Source organism: Syngnathus acus, chromosome 10, assembly GCF_901709675.1.
Source record: "Syngnathus acus chromosome 10, fSynAcu1.2, whole genome shotgun sequence".
In the NCBI taxonomy this organism is placed as follows: domain Eukaryota; kingdom Metazoa; phylum Chordata; class Actinopteri; order Syngnathiformes; family Syngnathidae; genus Syngnathus; species Syngnathus acus.
In genome coordinates, this window is record NC_051095.1 from 14,320,363 (window position 1) to 14,341,022 (window position 20,660).

A 20,660-nucleotide genomic window follows, 5' to 3' on the forward strand; every position below is an offset into this window, starting at 1 on the left:
ATGCAAATCGGAGAATCTTGAGATTCCATGTTGTGGCATCGGCACATACTCAGTTTATGTGTATGTTGCTGTTAGTGTTGGCTCTCATTTGAACACACCCGACAATGTCTTTGGGGACACAAAATGAGAAAAGGTGATACATGTCCTGCTGTCAGGATCACCAGGCTGCAATGGACGCAGAGAGAGCACAGAAAATACATAATATGAAAAATCAACCCTGATCTTAAGCTCCCAAGAGGGCAAGGAAAAACTCCAAAAACCCATACTAAAAGAAATAAATAGTCGGATTATTTTATTTCATCGTATTTATATATTTATTATAAATGTATTATTTATTTATATAAAGGTATTATTTATTCATATAAAGGCCGGTCCGCGAAAATATTTCTGACACGTAACCGGTCCGTGGTGCAAAAAAGGTTGGGGACTATTTGCTTGTGAGCTGCTCCATAAAACCATATATATTCCATGCAATATGAGCGAGGGTTCCATATTGTAGTGGTTAGTACTCTGGACTCTCGCCCCAGCAACCTGGGTTCAAATTCCAGTGAGACCTAAAATGTTTTATCATAGAAATATTTGCAACACAGTTGCTCGTGTGCTCCCCCATCTAACCATTATACATAACTATTTGCTCTTTGCGGTACACAGTAAAAAAATGTGGCTCTTAGTCTCTGACTGGTTGGCCACCCCTGCTGTAGATAGACATGGCTACAAATGTAGGAAATAAACAGTTTTTGTGTGCATACAGTGAATGATAATACATTTGTTTTGATACTTGCATCAAATCTACAGTCGTAGCTGATCATTGTGATGATCTTTGAGCCTTTCCTGTATGGTTTGTGGCCGTTCCTTTTGAGTCTTCCGAGGGTCCAAGCGCTAGTCGCGCCGAGGTCAGGTGGCTGCTGCGATAATGCTTAACTGATGTTGGCTGTCAATAGCCATTCACCAGGAGAAAAGTGGTGAGCCTGTTCAGTAAATTACACAGTACGGCGTGAGAGGCCAGGTTCAAAACAACCTGACCCTGCTGTTGTTGGGAGAAACAATAGAACAATGACTCCAATCAGCTCCTGCCGCAGCCGTGTGTGTCGAGCCGCTGACTACAAAACACTTTTTTCCATTGGTGCAACGCTGCGGCTCTTAGCTCGCCATGCCATTGACTCTAGATGTGATAGAGGGGTTTATTGTTATGACATGTTTGAGTGTCTGTGACTGACTCTTTTGATTTATATGCACCAGTCCCTGTTGACCTTGAAGCACGTACCACCTCCCATTGATGGTAGCTATCACATACAGTGATATCGTGTAGTACCCTAATGCTCGAATACCTGACAATTTGGTATACAAGAAGTATTTTTGTGGAAAACATGCCAATCTGTCCACTTAATATTAGGGAGAATCATCACATCCAATTTCCCCCTTTGTGGCTCCAGCAATGTCCCATTGATTTTGTCCTGCATTGGCACGTTTCAATGTCTCGATCAGTCAGAAATGATTGCAACTATTCAAATTTCTGAGAAGTGTTGCTTCTCTTAGTTTTGAGTCTCAACTGCAACTTTAACTTATGCTACATAGCTATTCGCAGACTGGTTAGCTGTCATGTTGTGCTGTGATACAAAGCATTTTATGAATGTATTGTAATTTCAGGATATCCATTGATATTGCAGTTGTTTTTTTTACTTGTGTTTGTGATTGACTTATTTTTACTTTATAGGTAAACATTTCAACTAGGGTACATTTTATTCCTAAAATTGTTGACCAGATCCAATGTGTTGAAACATTAAGTCAACATGGTTCCCTTTTTTCCTTAATTGTGTCCCCCTCACGGCTTCTGCAAGCTTTCACGGGAGCAGTACGAGAAGTTGTCAATTATGCACAAGAACATGCAAAAGCTTTACGAGAACATAGGTAGCTACTTCACCTTCGACCCGCAAGTCATCAGTGTGGAGGACTTCTTCGGGGAGCTGTCCAACTTCCGCATCCTCTTTTTGGTGAGTAAACAATCTATCAGAAAGTTTGTTTTGTATGACACTGTATTTTTTCTTAGTATATTGCATGTGTTTATATATAGTATATATATATATACTGCAGTTTAATGAAAACAGGTGTTTATTTGAAAACATTATTTGAAAGACGGTATTATTCAATCAAAAAAGTTACTATAAGCTGCATGTGTATGAACTAAATGGCTTCTTTGACATTTTATTTGGAGGTTGTGCAAAATTTCTTATTTACTATTTTCTGGCCACATGAATACATGTACAAACTCACACATTCCAACCGACACTACAAAACTTTAAAACCAAATGTTGCCATAAATTCAAAGAAGTTATGTTAGTGAAACATGAAACAAAATGGTGGTAATGTGTGCACACATTAAACACTATGTTGCTAAAAACAGAAGGACTACTTGTCAAGTCAAGTCAAGTCAAGTCAAGTTTATTTGTATAGCCCTAAATCACAAGCAGTCTCAAAGGGCTTCACATAGACAAAAATTGACAATTATTCTCAAAGCATCCCCTGGTCTTAAGCTCCCAAAAGGGCAAGGAAAAACTCAAAAAAACCCTGCCCGGGGAAAATGAGAAACCTTGAGAAGGGACCACAGATGGAAGGATCCCCCTTTCAGGATCACCAGGTTGTAATGGATGCAGAGAGGGCACAAATAATACATAATATGAAAATCAAAAAAGTGGATGTCCAAGTCAGAGCGAAGGGCTGCCGGAGTAGCCCTCTACTATCCTGGCAGTGGAGGTTGAGCTGCAGTTCCCCCAACCTGAATTGGCCCACGAGAATCCAGATAGCCGCTGTCAGCTTGGGTGCCACCTAACCACCTCCCCGGCCGGGGGAGAGAACAAAACAAACTCCGGCCGAATCGGCCACTACAAGTTAGTTAAAGGCCATGTCATAGAAATGTGTCTTTAAACGTGTCTTAAATGTTTCTACTGAGGTAGCAGTCCTAATATCCATTGGGAGGGCATTCCAAAGCTCTGGAGCCCGGATAGAAAATGCTCTAGACCCTGCAGACACTTTCTTGGCCCTCGGTGTCGCTAAAAGGGTAGCGTTTTGCGAACGAAGGTTACGAGACGGAACATAAGGAACAACTAGGTCGACGAGATACGAAGGCGCTAAGCCATGCAGTGATTTATAGGTTAATAGAAGAACCTTGAAGTCACATCTTAAATGGACCGGGAGCCAATGTAAGTTGGCTAATATTGGGGTAATGTGATCAAATTTTCTTGTCCGTGAAAGCAGCCTTGCAGCAGCATTTTGTACTAACTGTAGACTTTTGATGCGGGACTTAGGAAGACCAGAGAATAGTACATTACAGTAGTCCAGGCGCGACGTGACGAACGCATGTATAATAGTTTCCGCATCACCGGTCGAGAGGATCGGACGAATCTTTGCAATATTACGAAGGTGAAAGAACGCAATTCTGGTTATATTCTTAATGTGCTTTTGAAAGGAGAGAGTTTGGTCAAACATTACCCCGAGATTAGTTACAGTAACGCTCTGAGTGATAGTACGGTTATCTATAGTTATAGCGGTTTCCTTGAACAAGTGTTGAAAACGAGTTGGACCAATTATCAACATCTCAGTTTTATCTGGGTTAAGACGAAGGAAGTTGAGAGACATCCATTGCTTGATCTCCGCAAGGCATGCCTCAAGATTACAACAATCCCGCGGATCTGTCATCGATAACGGCATATATAATTGGGTGTCATCCGCGTAGCATTGAAAACTAATATTATATTTACGTATTATGTATTACTTAAGCACATAAAGAGTCTCTGAGATGAATGGAAGCTTTTGATTGCATGTTTTATGTTATTTGAAGATGCCACATTTAAGAATAATGTTGTCACACAAAAACAAATACTGTATTGATGCTTTTATTTACACGAGGCAAGGGGACTCAAATAAATATTAAGCAGTGAAGCGGCAAAATAAATATTTTACTTGGCTTGTTTTTCAGTTAAGTAAGTTATTATTATTATTATTGCAGAACAACAGCAAAAAAGCAATAATTATTCCCTCGGTTGATGAGGAGATTAAACATATGTTTGATTTCAATGGAATTGGCAGCCTCCCAGAATTGTCAGAAAGGAAGCAAGTCATTATTCCATGCAGTCTTCACTCCCCATTAGGAACGCCAAGGTCGTCGTGTCTGAATCCGTCTCCTCGCTTCACTCTGATCCCCATCTGAGACCAACTTTTCACCCCCTCTCGAATGCCCCTCCCCACCATCAAAGTGTAACTGCACACAACACTCTGCTCCCTGAAGGTTTCCCATGTTGCACATCTCTAAAAGAGGCATCCACCCAAGAAAATAAATTATTCTCTCAAGCAAATAGCTGCAGATGAATATTTTATTACTGATTTAAACTTCCCTGCTATGAAGAAGGCGGAAGGAGACGTGAGCGGGCCACGGGGTTACAGTGGTGTGACTAAATTGTCTGGAAATAGGGGAAGAGCGTTGCTCATAAGGTAATGGGGAATAATAACAGTGATAATAATAATCAGCTTCTCCATTATATAGATAGATAGATAGATAGATAGATAGATAGATAGATAGATAGATAGATAGATAGATAGATAGATAGATAGATAGATAGATAGATAGATAGATAGATAGATAGATAGATAGATAGATAGATAGATAGATAGATAGATAGATAGATAGATAGCACTTATTTATGGCACGCCACATGCTGCAGTCATTTAGTGTAGACAATATGAGGGGGTTGCACATACGTAATGGTTACTGCCTGAGAGCAGTCGCCGTTTGCTAAATTTTACCAAGGCATTGCTATGGAAGCAACTGAAAGCTCCAGAATACCGAACTCAGCTTAAATACGTCTTGGTGAATAAAATATTTTCTGTTTTGGAAGATAGCTGATATCAAAATCATCTCTTACCATCATCAAGCCAATTAAGTCCTGATTGACACACTTATGACAAAGTCACTCAATTTACCAAGATACATACTGAATTTAAATAAATTCATCTCCAGCAATGGTGAAAATAAAATTAATGCTAAATTTGAACTGCTAGCACAAACCTCAGCCAATTCAATTCGGACAGTCGCCCAAACTTGCTCATGATGGACATGAGTCATTGCAGCGTTGGCACTGCAGTCACAAAAGCGAATGTGCCCGGTAATATAATCCATTAAATTCATTTTCTTTCTGTTTCATGCTCCTTACATCCCTCGCTGGGCAGCCAAGGAAATATTTGATTTCAGCGCGCACACACAGTTACGCACACACACACACACACACACAAACACACACACGTCTGAATTTGTTCATTTAATGCGGCCATATTCAGGAGGCAAACGAAATGCAGTAGCGGGGTCTGAATCTGTAATCCTGACCAGGAGCATTGGGGGATGAGGATTTCTTCCATTAATGAGTTATCAAAGCACAGCAGATGGGCTGGGATGAGCAAACAGTCTTTCTTGTTAATTGAGTGACTTTCTAATAAGTCCAAAAGAACCAGAGTGGGTTTTGCAAAGTAGCACGTTACAGCATCTCGTAGCAGATTAGAATGATGATTTCTGTTTCATGTATCCACTTCATGCCCCATTCTGTGCTGAGCCGCACAATTCAAAGCTGTCCAATTCCTTCACACACGCACGCACGCACGCACGCGCGCGCACACACACATTCAGTGACGCCCCCTGACCACGGTTGTCGTAATGCTGGGAAGTGATGCGACCTTGTAATTTACTAGTCGTACTAAAAGGTACTGAAACATTATGGCAGAGCGCTGTGTACAACCAGTATGGATCAACAAATTCATCAATTTATCCATATATAAGGCGCACTGTGGTTCTTTGTGTAAGTTTTAAGTTTTTAAGTGCGCCTAACAATGTGGAAAATATGGTATTGAAGGAATTGACTTGAACAAAGGCTCCTGTTGGTAGTTTGGCCAACCACAGCGCTCAGGTTGAAAAAGAAGCAACTCTTCGTCTGGCTGTCAAAAAGGCCACAAGTACATGTGTTGTTGACAAGTCTAAGCGGCATTTAGGTGCTACTTTTACTTACTTCTGAGTCTACATTTGCAAACTGTGTGATCAATTGGGATTGCAACCCCCCTGCACCTCATTCCACTTCTTTCCACCAGAGGGGACCCGGGGGTACGGAGCTTGTCATAAACACGGCCTCTGGGAAATTTGTGGCCACAAATCACTTTGGCAGCTTTGGGAGGTTATCGCAAGGGACAAATTTTTTGCCTTTATACTTTAACTACACGTCTGACCTCTTCTTCAATCCCTCATACTTACCTCCATCAAGTTGTGCTTTATTTGTTTTTGCAACCGCAGGTGAGTGTGTTTTTAGCAGGATTATGCAAACCCGACATACCAGATTTTTTTTTTTTAATCTATTGTGTTTTGGGGTAGCCGTATTTAACCTTGTGACACCCCCACCCAAAAATGCTTTAGTTGTACTTTTGCATCAGCAGAGGTGCAATTGAGGTCCCGTCTGTCAGCAGAATTACAGAAACAAGCCATAGAACTACACTTGTAGACTTATTTGAGGATTTCAGATAGTCGTAATCCAAATGTTCTCGTACAACAGAATAGGTGACTGAAGTCTACAACACTGTGACTCAAACACCTCTCTGCATCTGTCTGTACATTGGGGTCTAAGGATCCACCAAAAAATAGGATTTGGTAGGTACCTCGGTTTTCAGGTCACAGTTAAATTTAAACTGTCAATAAGCAAAGTGTAAAACTTCTTATCTATTAGTTGGGTACTTTACCTTATCTTGCTGTGTAAATATTCCATGTTACAACATAAAAACCAAAACATTATTGACTGGTTGACATTTTGTTTTCTTTATTAATTTTGGAGCTTATATACAGTTGTGCACTATAGTCTGGAAATTGCAGTAATTAGGCACTAATAATGCACAATTAAATAAGTGGCATGATGTTTTGTGGTTTTATGCCTGCACAAAGTGGGTCAACAGTGTGCATAAATCTTTTGCGAAAGAAGTCTTAGGTACAATACCACGAACCCAAACTTACAGCATGAGAGCGTCAGTCATTAGCTTTGAGTCCTTTTTCAGAGTTGAAAACGACACTTTAAGTCAAGAATCTGCCAAAACAAGACAAGAGCAGATGTGCATATGTCAGACAATTTGAATAGAGATTCATATAATAGATTTGTAGTTAGCAGCAGCAAGCTGACTACCTGAGTGTAAACACGTGTGTAAGATTTTAGGATCCTCTAAGCCTTAAAATAGATCTGTCAAAGATGCACAAAAACACAGTCACAGTTGCACTCAGTCAAAAAAATCACCTTGAAGTGCAGAACCTTTCAGTAGCATTACTTTATCCATATTGATAAAATTTATAATCACTTAGATTCATAACCGGCCTGGTAAACATGTACTGTTCTGGACTGACTCCTGCCAGGGAATGAAGTCAAGCCAGACTTATCCAGGCGCCATATAAATGTGACTCGTGATTTAACGAACCCAGTTTATTGTTAATTGTCTAATTAATTGCGTAGAATATCATGTCGCTTCAGATGACTGCAACTATCTTGATCATCTCCACCCAGGGACCAATGACTGAGTTATTTTGCACATTCACCTGCCATCATTATGCCAACATTTTTTTTTTTTACTTTCATCATCTCAACATATGCCTCAAGAGACAAAACACAAGCTTATACATGTTCTTGATTTTTAAATCAATGCACTGAAAGTTGAATGTGTGACATTACTACATTTCAATAGGATGTCAAATATAGCCACTCGTCTAATTGCATATGGTCCCCTTAACATAAAGTAAGAACCATCAAAGGGACCAACATAGAAAAAAAAATACCAGTCTGAACAGTAAGTCTCGCTATGGTAATTGCGGGTTCCATTTGATGAGAGTAATGTCGCTATGTTGCATAATCGTGTATACAGTCACAATTGGTTGTTTGCTTTAGATTACTTTTGCCGGCAGTATTTATTCATTTTTACTCTGTAATCTACATGATTTATAAATTGTATAATTGTAATAATTTGTACAATGTGGTGATGCACACGCAACACAGTGCTTTATAGATGAGCAGATAATCGAGGGGGGCAGGGGGGGGCGCTTTAACTGGCACTGCTTACCATGATTGCACATAAACTAGCTGGTTCCGAGCTTCTTATACACATCGCCCAGTATGCTATTCACCAAATAGACTGATTGCGTCATGACTACCATATTTCCTTAAACACTGGTGTCAATCTAATAGATGCTGTGCCCACCCGATGTGTCTTCCATAAATGACTTCCTCAAATATACACCATCTTTTTCCCATTTGGAAAAAAAACTGGATAATAACTGCAGTTACTAAATTTCATAGACACTTCACTCCACTCATTATTAAAAAGTTAATTGCTGAGACCATGTGAACTCTGTTGTTAACCAAAACAGCAACACTTACTAATGCATGTAGATTGCCTCACAGATGTTCTTTCGGCATATTGAACCCAAGTTGAGATGATCTTATGGAGTCATCTTTAAGGGCAATTAGAGTTACTGTAGAGATAGTCACTCAGCAATGTTTTGTGTCCATGCAGCATTTTTTACAATCAACAACCTGAACCACCTGCAGTTGAATAAATAACCACCCACAGCCATTAATGCTGAAAATAAGGTGAACAGTTTTTTCATTCCTGATACATGTGGCAATAAAATGCATGTTTATTTACTTAGAGACTGTATATCACAGTTGTCAACCTAAACCACACTCAGTTGATTGTGTGTGTGCGTGCGTGCGTGCGTGCGTTTGTGCGTGTGTGTGTTTGTGTTTGTGTGTGCGTGTACATGTGTGCATTGTGTTTGTCATTGCCCTTGTCACCAACAAGGAGATACTGACATCAGGGCCGCGTGTCCTTCAACATGATGTCAAAGCTCTTCTATTGACTAGCATGAGTGGTTCTCATTCCACGCCTTTTCACCACAATCCCCGTAATCCTCGGGTTTTAGATGCAAACACACACACATACATCAGGACCATGCAAGGCGTCAGATGCAGACCAGTGTCATCACATGTAATATCAGTACCGTAATTTTCAGACTATAAGTCGCACCGGAGTATAAGTCGCACCAGCCATAAAATGCCCAAAAAAGTGAAAAAAAACATATATAAGTCGCTCCGGAGTATAAGTCGCATTTTGGGGGGCAATTTATTCGACAAAATCCAACACCAAGAACAGTCATGAACGAGCAACAACAGGCTAAACGATAGCTATGCTAACGTGACATAAACACAAACTAAGAGCTGAGAACGGCCCTGACGTAAAATTCAGAGTTATTCAAAAAACTATTACATAAATAACACGTTAATAAAACCATCTGCGTCACTCCAATTCATTAAATCCATCAATCGTCCTTTGTCAACAATGCGTGCGCGCCGCTGACGGCTCTTGCACTTAAAAATATTCCACTGGCCCATATAACGATATATAAATTATATATCAAATAACTATTATATAAGCAATAATGTTATCAAACCATCTGTGCACTCTAAATCATTAAATCCATCGATCAAATTCCTCGTCCTTTGTCAACATCGCCGCGCGTGCGCCCTGACGTCAGCCTCGTCGTTATTCCACAGATCTACTATATAACTATATTGTAGCGTTAACAAAGTTCAAGGAAAGACGTGGGTTTGGTAAACGGCTCTTTATTTAACAAAACAAACTTACAGGCGTGTGGCGGCGTGGACTTCCAGCCACGGAAGAGGAAGAGAGCTCCATACAATGGGACCGGGCGTGCGTAAAAGCCATGACCGAGCCCCATCCACCGTCCTCGGACAGCCACCCGGCTGAGCGCCGGCCCTCGACTTCCATCCACGGAGCTGAAAGACAGCTCGGTAGAGGAGGACCGGGCGTGCGTAAAAGCATTGTCCGAGCCCCATCCACCGTCCCTGGACAGCCACCCGGCCGAGCGCCGGCGCCCGACTTCAATCCACGAAAGTGAAAGAGAGCTCCGTCGAGTGACGCGCGACGTCAGCAGCGCGACGCGACGTCGCGGTCGCGCGTCAGCAGCGCGGCGTCGTGTCAGCAGTGCGGCGGTTGTTTACATAAAGGACAAAGATCGACTCGTCCAGGGACGGTGGATGGGGCTCGGACATGGCTTTTACGCACGCCCGGTCCCATTGTATGGAGCTCTCTTCCTCTTCCGTGGCTGGAAGTCCACGCCGCCACACGCCTGTAAGTTTGTTTTGTTAAATAAAGAGCCGTTTACCAAACCCACGTCTTTCCTTGAACTTTGTTAACGCTACAATATAGTTATATAGTAGATCTGTGGAATAACGACGAGGCTGACGTCAGGGCGCACGCGCGGCGATGTTGACAAAGGACGAGGAATTTGATCGATGGATTTAATGATTTAGAGTGCACAGATGGTTTGATAACATTATTGCTTATATAATAGTTATTTGATATATAATTTATATATCGTTATATGGGCCTGTGGAATATTTTTAAGTGCAAGAGCCGTCAGCGGCGCGCACGCATTGTTGACAAAGGACGATTGATGGATTTAATGAATTGGAGTGACGCAGATGGTTTCGCGCTGCTGTCGTCACTTGAAATTCAAATTACAGTAATCCCTTGCTACATTGCGGTTCGTTTATCGCGGTTTCATTTTTTATTTATTTTATTTTTTTTGAAGGTTTTTGAAAAAAAATAACACATATAAGTCGCTCCTGAGTATAAGTCGCCCCCCCACCCAAACTATGAAAAAAACTGCGACATATAGTCCGAAAATTACGGTACAAGGATTTTCAGAATGGTCTGGGATAGTTTTGTAATAAAGACAACAAATTAAAATGCAAGAAAGGGATGGGGATTCATTGGGAATGATTTTACAAAACTTTACTAACACTTTCACCACGTCAGCCATTGCTAACTAACTAGCTACATAGTGCTATCAGAGTAGTGTTTATAAAAATTTATTAAAAAAAATTCATAAGAATTTCTGACAGATTCGATCCCACTTGAGCATATGTAGTTATCTTTGTGAAGGCAGATTTATTGAGATATTTGTATTGAAACTCATTAGTTTGTCCTGGCACATCCAATCATTGAGTTTTCACATAAAATCCACAAACTGTAGCTACGCTGGGTGCGGTCTCGGTATGCACCAGCTCAGGTCCGTGATGAGAAGCAAACACATCTTGTTTGCCTCCAAAGGTCACACAGTTGCATCTTGCTCAGTGTTGGCACAAGAACAAACTGACACATTTGTAAAGGCTGAATTGCTCCTGTTGATTAGCTGGCTGCCTCTGACTCCGTCCTGACATTTGGGCCGGTCACGAAGGAGCAGCGGGATGATATCTCCTTCTCACTCCACCAAGACCGCTTGACGCTCTGCAGCGGCTGCTCCACTTTCTTTTCTTTTCACACATTGTGGCACGGTGCACTGCATTATGCCAGGTGTGGCCATCATTTTGTACAAAGTTATTATCACACAGCCTCACAATCTCCTGCAATATTTTCTCGTGCAATATGTTTTAAAAGACCAAAAAGATTAATGATGGTCTGGCTCTCCATCATCATAAAATTGTAAAAGATGGCGTCATCTTTGACAAAGCATTCAATGATTAGGGTCCCTCCTACTTGATAGATTTGGTGTCAATTTATTAGGTCAAAGCCATTTAAAAAAAAAAAAAAGAAAAAAAAAAGAAAAAAAATTCAATTTCGTTGTACATGTGTGACAATGACAATAAAGATCTATTCTATTTTCTGACTTCCTCATATAAATAAAACAAAAGTGTTAGAGCCTTGCCTGCCATTGCCACTGGATTGCGGATTTTTTTGTACTAACTGGTATTTATTTTTCTTACCATATAGCCATAAATTAGTAATGTCTCAAGCAAGAGTTTCATCAGATCACAGCATTTTCTGTCATGTATTTGTGAGGTTTTGGTATGTTCAGCTGAATCCGAGGTTTAACATATAGCAATAAAAAGTGTGTTTGGTGCAAGCAAAACACTGCTCATAACAGAAAAAAACACCATCATACTTGCAGTGAAGCGTGCTTTTGGTAGTATCTTGCTTTGGGGTTGTTTTTCTTCAGTTGGACTTGTGGCCTTATACAAGGTGGAGGGAATTATGAACAGATCAAAGTAGAAGTCAGGTTTCTGCTTGAAATAGAACAAAAATCCACAAAAGCATCTCAAATGTATGTGTGGTCAAACAGATGCACTTGAAATGGAGGCAGGTGTGAGCTGATTCCTATTTAATTAGTTTTAAAGTGATTTGTTATTTCTGAACACAGCCAAATGCCTGTTGGGGTGTGCAGACTTATGCAACCACAATATTTCAGTGATTTGTGTTCATTTTGCCTCTCGAAAAGATTAGAAATAAAATTCAATTGTGTTGTACAAGGTAGTGTGAATGATGGAAAAACGTTTGGAAACAGTTCATGTCAGCTTTGTTACATCACAAAAATCTGACATAGAACATGGTGTTTAATTTTTTTATATACTGTATACTATTATTTCCTGACTTATCACCAACATATTGTCATAGCAAATTCCGTTGAAATCTGAATTTGACTTGACACAATCTTCAAAACAAAAAAACAAAAAAGTGTGGCTCACTTGAATCTTTGCATGTTTATTAATCAATGTGGTGGCAATAATATGACTTCAGAACAATTTTTCATTAGTTACCACCAATATACAAGGTCTTCTTCATCTTGGAAAATATGCCTCACAGATTATAACCTTGAAGACCCCCCACCTGTACCCCCACCCCACCCCCACCCCCCGCGCTCTTCCCATAAGTGTTCATACACTTGAAATGATTTATTGTTTATTTCGGTAGCTTATCTTCAACGTTTCTTGGAATACAAATTTTTTAGCTGATGGCAAGTTGCCGCTTCTGAAAACGACACTCAAAGAGCGGTGGCAGAAATCGGAAATAATGTGTGTGTGTCTGTGTGTTTGTGCGTGCGTTGCCTCATCAGGAAGCTGTGAAGGAGAACCACAAGAAGAGGGAGATGGAGGAGAAGATCAAGAGAGCCAGGCTGGCGAAGGAAAAAGCTGAGCGCGAGAAGCAGGAGCGCCAGCAGAAGAAGAAGAAGCTGATTGACATGAACAAAGGTGCGTCACTTCTCCACAAAGATGCCGGTGGAGCACGTAGGGAGTTTGGGACCAGAGCCAAGGGGGTGTGGATGGGAGTGTGTGTAGTGTCTTGCTTCGGAAATAATGTCCTCAATCATATTGGGATTACATCTATGATTTCCTAATTGATGGATGGACTTCTGAAATAATTTTTAAATTCTTTAAAGCTTGGCCAATGGGGCGCATCAGACACTACTTCCTGATGTTTTTAGTTTTATTATGTGGTTCATTGAGTCACGCTACGCTATCACGCCACTGTTGTCACCCAGTCAGGATGCAACGTAATGCTGAAAGCATTACGATCTAAGATTGCAAAAGTGGGCTATATTTACGCTGACTTATTGCAATAACTCCTTCATGCCCCCTCCCCCCCGGTATCCACCGCTGCACCCCACCCGAAGCAATGCCAGTAAACTGTGTATTGATCAGCATGAGTTGCTCCGACATGAAAAATAAGAGCGCGAGAGCGAGTTGGTTGTGTCGAGCTCTACAAATGACATTGAGAGAGAATTTCAAGCCCGAAGGCCCTCTGTGAGCAGTCACTCTGCTATTTTGTCCTTTTTTAGGGGGGATTTCCACAATTCTTGTTACTAAATGTCAGCTTCTAGCCAATGGCCTCACAGCCATATGTGACAAGACAGTCCTCAGTATGCCGCAAATCCTCCAAGATAATTGATGCATGCAGCACTGTTTCTCTTTTTTTCCTCTCCTGAGCAGTGACCTCTTTGAAAGCTTCACTCTTAATAATCCAACACGGATGTGTGTGAAAGAGTCTGTCGAGCGCTCTTTTCTCATTCGGCCTAACCAGATGGAGAAGGGTAGAGAAGCAGCTATAATATTAAATATTTCTCCCAGAGCAGATTTTGATCTGACTTTGTGAATGCCATAATATGACTCACATGAATAAAACATAAGGATGACATGGGCAGCGTCGCCTGCAGGAGATAGTGATGCGAGGATTGTCCTCCATACCGAAAAAAAGCTACCTTGTTGTGGTGTCCTGATGATTGTGACCTTGGCACTCGAGGTGCAGTATAAGCACTTTTAAATTAGAAATGCCAGGCTGTCATTCTTTGTGGAACATTGAATACTTGTTTTTTTGTCCATAATGCACCTGCATATGAAAGGTAATTAGTAAAAGGACAATCATTGTTCATTAGAAATGCAAAATTCGAAGGTTTAACAGCTGTGAGGCATTTTCCCCTCCCACAACATTAACTTCAGAAACTGATCATTTGTTTGGTTTCTACTCGATTGTGTTTATTTTTAATCAAACAGCATGATATTGCATCTTGGTGAACGTATGAATCTGGACAGTCAGTGTAATCAATAGCCTCATAGCACAGAAATATCTAAATGATGAATAATCTAAATGTAATAAAAATGGAAGATATATTTTAGGGTTAGAATAAATGGATGGATGGATGGATGGATGGATGGATGGATGGATGGATGGATGGATGGATGGATGGATGGATGGACGGAGGGAGGGACGGACGGACGGACGGACGGACGGTTGGGATACAGACTGGCGGGCGTACGAACGAACGGACTGACGGACGGATTCAATATAATTAAATCCATTTGTATGGCCAGATGGCATAAACATATGGCGACTATATAATGAGATTTAATACAGTTTTCATTGGGTTACTGTGATTAAACGTATTGCTTAAAAACCTTTCAATAGACCATCCAATTGTGTTTAATGACTTTTCAAGAGTTTTTTTTTAGAAGGGATAGATTTTGTCATTTCACAAATTGCACGCAAATCCTCTTCACTTGCAACTGATTAATGATTTGCATAATTAATGAGGGCTTATTTCATTTTTTTCCTCAGCAGAAGCTTTCAGTTGGGCAAAGAGGGATGTTTTTCAGAGAACTGATAAAATATGACATTTGCTTATTTCCCAGCTGAAGTAATGAGATTATAAATAGGCATGTTTGCTACATACATGCTGGTACTTTTTTTTATTTATTTTTTTAAACAAGAATAACTGATAGACGAGACAAGAGTGCTGCTAAACGTGTTCCCCCTGTAAATGACTACAAGTTATAATGTTGGAAATTGCCTATGAAGCCATTACATAGTCATCCCATTTGTTTTAATTCTTGCTAAGTGGATTTCCACATTCTCTTGAACTGACCAGATGTTCAACATTTACTTGATCACATCCTTTGCATTTAAATATCTGCTGAACAAATCCAGTCACATAATTTTTATTTTTTTGGGGGGGGGCTAAAAAGGGGCCTTAAAGGTTCTCCTTTTTTTGTGGTTTATTTTGTGCAGCAACATATGAAAGAGTGTCACAAGGAGCATGTGTCAAAAGCCTGAGCAGGGTCAAGCCAGTGGCCCATCTTTTCTTAAGGCCTCTTGTGAGAAGCAGCAGGTCCCTTAGGCTGCATGCTTGGCAAACATTGGCGAGGTCAGAGCCCCCCGTCTGTGGCAAGTGTCTGCACCCGCGTGTCAACTTTGTACCTCAGTCGAAACAACTAAGCTTTGAACAGCGCCGCAGAGCCAGAAACACTTTTGACTTCAATACAGCTTGGCATGAGGCGCAGAGGAATAAACAAACAACCAAAAAGGGGTAAGAAAAAGTTTGGAGAACCATTTTATAGAGAAACGTCCCCTTTTAATTGGTAAAAATACGAATACAATTGAAACAAACATCATTTGAAGGAACTCAATGATGGAAAGTTGAATGATCTAATTTGTACAAAATTTTAGATGAGTATTATATAGGGTGGGACGATATATTATATATTATATATTGTGAAGCTTTTTAGTTTGTGTCAATCAGTGTTAATGTAAAAAGGTGTTAAATCTTCATTTATACGATACTATATAGGTATCCAATATTTAATTGGCTAAGAATGCACTATTTCAAACATGTGTATTTCAAATCATATTTCCCTATTGAAAAGAATGGACATGCCAATAATCTGTTCCAATTCTACATTGTGCTCCTTCTGTTGTGTTCATTTTGGCAATTAGGGGGCAGTATAGTACAAACCTGACTGACTCAGTAAGATGCATAATATTAACAGCTGTTTTCTAATGGGATAAAGAATATATGCTTGTGATTGTTGCTATAGTTTGTCTACATGTGTTGTTACACCACGAGTGTTCAAATACACGGATCACTCGTAAATCATGACACTACCCCTCTTGATTTTAGAGTGCATCATAAGCACCAAAAGAAAAATACTCCATAGATGCAGACTTTTTCCCCGAAGCAGTAATTGCGTTTTGGACATGATTTCAACCAAAGAAATGGTTAGCAACAGCTTGCAGGCACGAGTCAGGATTGTTTGGTGGGGATATTTTCATGCCTCTGCCAAGATGTTTGTGATCAAATTTGGGAAGATAATTATGTGTTTTCAGCGATGATCACATGACATCTTGAGGTTGTGTGTCACCAAATAGACTATTACAACATTCAAATTGAGATAATTTCTCAACTTCATCAAAGAGCATCTGGATCTGGACAACTTTTTTGTGGAAGTCTATTTTTTTCATAATATCACATTTCCCTTCCTGATTACACCGTGTGTCATTTTTAAATCTCTCCCAAAATATGCTTTTTCCCCACCTGCCAGTGATCACCATATTAAATAAAAAAAAAAAAAAAGTATTGTTCTTGATTTTATTGGGGGAGGCAATCCTTGTTTATTGTAGGAGACAGATACTGGAGGTTTTTCAGTTTTTCTTAATTAATTTGGGGATATTTTTTGGCCTAACCTCCCAATACATTTAATTGGGCATCAATTATACACAGATTTTCAATATTCACGTGCGGACTTCCATTTTGGTCCATATTTAAAATGGCATTTTCGTCATACATCTGGTAAGCAAGTGTGTGGTCTTATGTGGTCCCCCAGTAGCGCTGATGAAAAATTGCAGCTTTCTAGATCATTTAAGTTAACCCTGCCGATAAGATGGATTTTTGCAGCATTTGTGAGTTCACAAAACCCTCCTGTTCTTGCAGAATTGCCAACTGTTTCCTTTTTCAAAGAACAGCAAAAAGTATTTTTAGCTGGTAAAGATGTTTGTAATTTTTTATACGTAGTTGATTTGGCGTTCCGTCATTGTGATTGGTTAAAACAAAAGTAGGCATGCACAATTTGCTACATCGCCCAGTCAGCTCAAAGTATTACTGTATGCCCCGCCTTTCCCAAAGAGATCACAGTAGATCAACCCCTTATTTATATTGTGGAGAACTACTTTGAGTGATTCACATATCACCATGGCTCTCTCCAGGTTACATTTAAGTTGTACATCCCTGCTCTTTTTTTTTTTTTTTTTACTTAGTAGTTGCCTATATGCATCAGCTTGACTGTGCACACTGTTACATAGCAGGGCTGTTGAGTTGAAGTGTTAATAAGTAATTGACATGAAAATGTCACACTTTTAATGATTTCATTGTGGGCGTGTGACCTTTTAGATTGTGCTTATGTATAAGATGTTACACCACTCACATATACAGTAGAAACATTGTGGATGGATTCTTTCCTTAATGATGTTTTCATTTTTATTGCTAACATGCCCAGAAGCATGTTTGAGGGTTGGATTTGAAACCGTGACCTTAAATAGCCTGATTTAAAGAGCCATTATAAAGAGATACATTCACTGAGGAGTCATTTTTCTAACATAAAGTGGTATGAAGTAATGTTCGACACAGCCTATCATTTGTGAGTGTTATCAATTTGCCTTCTGTTTTCCCTACATTCACTTTTCTTTAGCTTCAAAATTGTGACAGTTGTATATCTTTTTATAGTTAGTGTCCTGGAGCACTTTTTGTTTTTCTACATTTAAACATGTTTCCCGTGTGGCATGCGAAAGCAAAATGCATATGTGGCTGACTTACTGCTGGTGGCTGACGGCTTCCTGTCAGCCGTAACGGAGGTGGAGGGTCTGAGATCGATGGCTTTGTGCCTCACTGACAGCTGCAGGTAGGCAGGAAGGCGTGTGCGTGCACCTGTATCACAGCCTCAGCCGCACTAGCTGATCAGAGGCGAGCGTTGACAGGCAGGTACGCACTCGCCACATTCGTGCTGTCTCTATGGTGACACAGACGCGCCGAATGACGATAACTCCATGGATAACTTGTCGAGACATGAGTTCACGGCTTGCTTCTTTTACTGTGCCGCCTTAGTTTGGCAGCAATTGATTACATCTCATTCTAATTAAGATACTCATTAACCAAAGGGGTTTTTAACTGTTTATTCTACATACAGACTGTGTCCCACCTATCTCCCAAAGTTAGCTAGAATAGGCTCTAGCTCACATAAAGAGGGCTAACATAATAAAAATGCATAAATTAATAATCTCTCATAGGTTTCCATAACATTACCTATTAAGTAAGGTAGTTACCAAGCCCTGCCACAAATCCGTGAGTTATTAACGACTACAGATTGTGTTTGTTTAATTTGCTATATTAAAGGTCTAAACTGTACGAAATACCCAAAGCAGTGATAGTACCGTATTTTCCGGACTATAAGGCACACCTAAAAACCTAAAATTTTCTCAAAAGCCTTATAGTCCGGTGCGCCTTATATATGGACTAAATTCTTAAATCTAAACTGGCCCGAAGCATTGTGTCATGAAATCAATCATAAGTGGCCCGCTGAAGACTATGAATCATGAATCAAAAAGACTATGGATCATTATTTTGTGATTATAAATTAATTTGTTGCGTCTGAAGTTGAAATAAAAATGATAAAATTAAAAGATTAAGATTAAAGTCCCAATGATCGTCACACACACATCTGGGTGTGGTGAAATTTGTCCTCTGCATTTAACCCATCCCCGTGTGATTTTAATCCATCCCCTGGGGGAGAGGGGAGCAGTGAGCAGCAGCGGTGCCGCGCTCGGGAATCAGTTGGTGATCTAACCCCCCAATTCCAACCCTTAATGCTGAGTGCCAAGCAGGGAGGCAATGGGTCCCATTTTTATAGTCTTTGGTATGACCCGGCCGGGGTTTGAACCCACAACCTTCCAGTCTCAGGGCGGACACTCTACCACTAGGCCACTGAGCTGGAGCCAAATGGAGAATGATTTGATTTGGATTAAAAATCTGACATGATGCATTAATGGTGCGCCTTATAGTCCGGTGCGCCTTATATAAGGACAAAGTTTTAAAATGGGCCATTCATTGAAGGTGCGCCTTATAGTCCGGTGCACCTTATAGTCCGGAAAATACGGTACTTCAAAGTCATCTTACATTACCCTTAAAAAATGACTTGCATGTGAATTTAGTTTGCATTTGCAGGAAAGACACTCAGTAACTTCAATGAATCACTTGAAAGTGCGTCTTTAACACCAACACGTTACTACCTTCCTATTTAAAGAGTGCTCTGGTGGCATCTTGTGTCACTAAAGAGGACAAAAAAACTCCATTGCATGATTTTTTTGTCAAGAGAATGCATATTCATCATGTTTGTACTTCATCAGTTGCTGTGTAAAGGTGAATTCCGCCGTTAGGTGAAAAAACAAGAAAGTGCTAAACTGTAGAATTGCCAAAATTGAAAGCCACCAAAAGTCACATTTTGGGGTATCCTAGATAATCCTAGATTCCCACTCCATGTATTATTGCTCAATTCAGATTTTTGTGTGAAATATTTTTTTGGTGTGTCTAAGAGTTCATATTAGATATTGGGGATTTTGTCCACATGGCTGTGGTAGACAATTTCAGTTTGATGCCGCTCGGTTCATCACCCCTGCAAACCACTCACTGTTAGAAATATATAATTAAATCAATACACCTTTGATAATGTCAATAAAAACTGAGTCACATATTGACCTGTAATCATGATTTCTAGCTTCCAAAAATGTTTTCATAAATTTGCTCCACCTTGCTGAAAGGCTTCTTTGAATATCAATAATCTATGGATGGATCAAGTGTCTAATCATTTCTCCACCCATACGTGGACCTCACCAGTCACATCCCAGTCAATCAAACTTAATTACCTTCAGCAGACTTCATTGTTAGATCTGTTTAGCTTTCAGAGACGTCACTGCCTTTAGCAGATGCAAACAACCTGTGTGGACTTTAGTTCAGATGTTATCTCAAGCCGTGTTCCAGAAGTCGGCATTAACTATCCAAACGTGCTATTCATTCTGAATGCTGCCCTGGAGATAAGAGCCAGACTTAATAGAAGTCTAATGAGCTTAGACGTCTCTTTCATCTAAATAACTTGAGTGGGTCGAGTAATTCTCTACCTGTCCTCTCCATAGCAACCAAAACATCATAAAATACAAGTTTAATAAAAAAAAAAATGGTCTGCATATTTTCAACGTCCTATGGCACTTTTAAGGGAATACTTTTTCACTGTTGTGTCTACAGGAATTCTCTGAAGAGTGAGTAAATTTTTATCATCAGGGTATTATAGCTTACCCTGAAGAAAAAAAAATATTTTGGAAACTGTGCAGAGAGAATAAAACGCAATCGAAAGTACAATGACACTCAATAGAGAAAGGAAGCAGCAGATAAGAGAAAATGATCCAAATGTTGATTTAGCACCAGT

The 20,660-nt window shown here is 40.1% G+C and overlaps 1 protein-coding gene across 7 annotated transcripts in view; it reads left to right on the forward strand.

The window, feature by feature from the left end:
• diaph2 (diaphanous-related formin 2) overlaps positions 1–20,660 on the forward strand; it is a 323,623-nt gene that overhangs the window by 246,442 nt on the left and 56,521 nt on the right. For all 7 annotated transcript variants that reach the window (XM_037261470.1, XM_037261473.1, XM_037261469.1 and 4 more), the window contains 2 exons: positions 1,827–1,991; positions 12,977–13,112. In XM_037261470.1, the coding sequence (XP_037117365.1) occupies positions 1,827–1,991; positions 12,977–13,112 (301 nt within the window). The remainder of the gene's footprint in view (positions 1–1,826; positions 1,992–12,976; positions 13,113–20,660) is intronic.